This window comes from Camelina sativa, chromosome 20 (assembly GCF_030686135.1).
Source record: "Camelina sativa cultivar CO46 ecotype springtype chromosome 20, ASM3068613v1".
Lineage (NCBI taxonomy): Eukaryota > Viridiplantae > Streptophyta > Magnoliopsida > Brassicales > Brassicaceae > Camelina > Camelina sativa.
This window is the reverse complement of record NC_141899.1, coordinates 17,741,239-17,745,424: the sequence shown is the minus strand read 5'-3', so window position 1 is coordinate 17,745,424 and position 4,186 is coordinate 17,741,239. Positions and strand designations below refer to the sequence as shown.

Sequence of the window (4,186 nt, the reverse complement as noted above, 5' to 3'; positions counted from 1 at the left end):
AATACATCTCAAACCAAACAAGACCTCTAATCTCTTAGCAAGCCTAATGGTAAGCTCTAGATCTAGCCTTATCTATGCTCCTTAAACATTGGTGTGATGCTAAGATGCTTGAAATCAAACCCTAACCTCTCAGTTCAGGATCAGCATTAAGATCATCTAGCCTAGAAGAGATCTACAACAATCAAGCTTGACCAAATCACACAAACCACAAGATCAATCCAGCCTAACCCATCCTCAAGATCCTAAGAACTACTCACAAGAACACATGATGAACACAAAAATCATAAATCCAGAAAATATTGAAACTTGCATCAAATGAAAGATAACACAGAGATCTACAATATTGATGAAGAAATAAAACTCAAAATCTTTATATCTTGAAAGTTATGAAACCAACAAAATACAAAAATCTAGTCTTTTCTCTCTAAAAAAAGTACAAAATCTAAGGAAAATAAAAAGTGCAAAAAGAATAATTCCCAAAAGGGTAAAAACTAGGTTTAGAGAATATCTAAAAGCTGGACTCTTTTGGTGGCTGCAGGTACAAGGCCTTATATAGGAGAGGGGATGGAAGCCCTAAAAATACTAAAAGACAAAATAGTCAACCGCTCGGTCAACTCGACCTGTGCTCGGTCGAGTGGCAGGTCGAGCTGGCTCCTCTCGTGCATTCTCCACTCGGTCGAGTCCTCCTCAGCACACGGTCGAGTGTCTGGTCGAGTGTGCGGTCGAGTTGGACTCTGGACCTTGGTTCTTCAGCCTTAACTCTCTTGCTTTCCCTTCATGATTGGCTCACTTCTCCTCAGCATTGCTTCCATGCTCCTTAAGCTCCAAAATCACCTGATTATGCATGAAATGATGCAAATGCAATGCAACTAAACTCTAATGCATGATTAGTGCTAAAGCTACACAATAATGGCCTAAATGGATAGCAAAAGATGTAAATAATCTAAGGAAAAACAAGGTAAAATATATGAACATCAGGAGATCAATTCTTAACAGAGTACAGGGTCTAGTCAAAGTGATGCGGTGGTGCGTCCGAATAGTAAGAGGTCCTATGCAAACGTTGCTAGTAAGCACGTTTTCTCTCAGCAAAAGTTTGATGTAGTGGGAGTTGACGGAAAGCAGCGAGTGATTGTCCCGAAGGAGGTTCTCCTTGGATCTAAACTTCTCTAGGAGAATTTTCTCATCGGAAAGTTTTTAAGTACGAAAGTTCCTCATGTTGGTAAGATACACATGATTGTTAACAAAATTTGGCGTTTAGGGGATACCTCAACATTGATTGATGTTTATGAGGTGAATGACATGACGGTGAAAGTTAGGATCAGAAGTGAGACCATGCGCCGAAGGGTCTTAAACAGGGGTATGTGGAACATAATGGATATTCCAATGGTCGTTTCGAAATGGTCTCCTTTTGAGGAGGAAACACAACCTGCTTTGAAGTCAATACCTTTGTGGGTCGTGCTTTCAGATGTGCCACCCTCTCTGTTCACTGCTAAGGGATTGCAGTTTCTGGCTAGTGCTGTTGGAGAGCCGATTAGGTTACATCCGAAAACAGACGCTTGCACAAGTTTTGATGTTGCTCAGATTTTGGTCGAAGCTGACTTAACAAAAACTTTACCAAGAGATTTTGTTTTTATGGGGGAGGAAGAGGGAGAACTTGATATTGTCATCAAATATTCTTACCCTTGGTTGCCACCAAAGTGTGAATCAAGCGGTAAGTGGGGTCATCTAAAAGCGACGTGTTTAGCTAAACGACACACGACACCAGAGACCAACTATGTTCCTTCTGATGTCGTTCACTACACAGTGCAGACTTCCCCTGCTACTGTTGTTGGTAACTCATCTGCGGATTGTACTGATACTTCGGATTAACATTATAAGTCAGGTTGCTAATAGGTGACGTCGTAAGCCTTTTAAATTTGTGAATGCCATGGCGGATATGACCAATTTTAAACCGATGGTGACAGAGTTCTGGGAGGAAACTGAGCCTATTCACAAGTCAACCTCCTCTCTTTTCCGGTTCTCTAAGAAGCTAAAGGCCCTCAAACCGAAGCTTCGTTCACTGGCTAGGGATAAGATAGGCCACTTGGTGGTTAAAACAACAGAGGCTTATAAAATCCTTTGTGGGAAACATGAGGATAATTTACTGAACCCGTCAGCAGTTACAATGGGAGCAGAAAAAGAGGCATACGACCGCTGGAGTTTTCTTGCTGGTCTGGAGGAGAAGTATTTGAAACAAACATCAAAGCTCCATTGGTTAAAGGTTGGAGATCGGAACAATAAGACCTTCCATCGAGCAGTTCAGATGAGAAATGCTCAAAACATGATCAGGGAGATTCAGACGCCTGATGGTGGGGTTGTATCTGATGAGGAGGAGATTAAGAAGGAAGCTGTACGCCATTTTAGTGAGTTTCTTCAGTTCGTTCCACCAGATTTTGAGGGTGCTACGGTGGAGGAGCTGCAGGATTTACTTCATTTTCGATGCACTTTGGCAGATAAGCAGGCTCTCACTAGGCCGGTCTTAGCAGAGGAGATAAAAACTGTCTTATTCTCTATGCCATCCGACAAATCTCCGGGTCCAGATGGTTTTACTACAGAATTTTTCAAGGCAACTTAGGATATTATTGGAGTGGAATTTGTGGTTGCAGTTCAGTCTTTCTTTATCAAAGGCTTCCTCCCTAAATGTGTTAATGCTACCATTTTAGCTTTAATTCCCAAAAAAGAGGAGTCCAGAGAAATGAAAGACTACCGGCCAATTTCCTGTTGTAACGTTCTTTACAAAGTGATCTAAAAAATAATAGCCAACAGACTCAAGTTGCTCCTACCAAAGTTTATTGCAGGCAATCAGTCGGCTTTTGTCATGGACCGCCTTCTAATTGAGAATATTCTGCTCGCCACGGAGTTAGTCAAAGATTATCATAGGGATTCTATTTCCAGTCGGTGCAATGGCCTTTTCTTCGAAATGTCCTTTCAGCTCTTGATATTCCACCCGTTTTCCTGCATTGGCTAATGCTATGTGTAACAATAGCTTCCTTTTCCGTTCAGGTAAACGGGGAGCTGGCAGGTTATTTTCAGAACACACGGGGTTTAAGACAGTGTTGTTCTCTTTCTCCCTACCTCTTTGTCATAGTGATGGATGTTCTATCCCGCATGTTAGACAAAGCTGCAGGTGAACAGTTTGGCTACCACCCGAATTGTAAGGAACTAGGGGTTAAACACTTGAGCTTTGCTGATGATCTTATGGTCCTCTCAGATGGCAATGTGAGGTCTATAGAAGGAATTGTGGAGGTCTTTGACAATTTTGCTAAGAAATCAGGTCTGGAAATAAGCATAGAGAAGTCTACACTATACTTGGGAGGACTCTCGGATTTGGATTGTCAAGTAATCCAAGATAGTTTCAGTTTTGCTGTAGGCCAGCTACCGGTGAGGTATTTAGGGACTACCACTGGTTACTAAACGCTTGTCTGCTTCAGATTACTCGTCCCTCCTAGAGCATATAAAGAAGAAAATCGGATCCTGGACAGCTCGCTTTCTTTCCTTTGCAGGATGACTCAATCTGATTCAATCAGTGATATGGAGCATTTGCACTTTTTGGTTCTCTGCTTTTAGGCTTCCGAGACAATGCATAAGTGAGATAGACAAATTGTGCTCTGCTTTCCTATGGTCTGATCCAGAGTTAAATCCTCACAAAGCTAAGGTGGCCTGGGAAGATATTTGTAAGCCTAAAAAAGAAGGTGGTTTAGGGTTAAGGTCTTTAAGAGAGATGAATGATGTCTGTTGTTTGAAGCTGATATTGTAATACCCCATACTAAACCTAAAAATATACGGGAAGGACGCGAACAAGACTTTTCGACCAACGAGGGAAATAAACCAAAGGAGTGGGAGATTGGTTAAAAACCAAAGGAACAACGATGTTTGAAGCTCATTAGAAGGAATCCAGAGCACTTGTCCCGACAGATTATTACTCAGAAAAATAATCTGATTACGTCTTTCGCAGTAAGATAGCCGAACGACCTAGCTGAGAAGAAATTGTTGAAGAAGAGAATTTCGAAGAAAGACTAGAGTCAATCAGTAGCCAAGAGGGCTGACATCAAAAAGCTCTGCAAAGATTATTTAATGATCAACGCTAAGGTTCAACAGGAGCCGATAGACGTTTAGCGAGAGACGCTATTTTTCCGGTAATTAGTCC

General features: G+C 41.7%; 1 protein-coding gene across 1 annotated transcript; it reads left to right on the top strand.

The window, feature by feature from the left end:
• Positions 1–1,927: 1,927 nt before the first annotated feature.
• Positions 1,928–2,614, top strand: LOC147919090 (uncharacterized). The gene has a single exon (XM_087503837.1). The coding sequence runs from the start codon at positions 1,928–1,930 to the stop codon at positions 2,612–2,614; it is 687 nt and encodes a 228-aa protein (XP_087359963.1).
• Positions 2,615–4,186: the final 1,572 nt, after the last annotated feature.

Coding starts and splice junctions, on each gene's coding strand:
- LOC147919090 (XM_087503837.1), top strand. CDS start 1,928: ATGGCGGATATGACCAATTTTAAACCGATGGTGACAGAGTTCTGGGAG.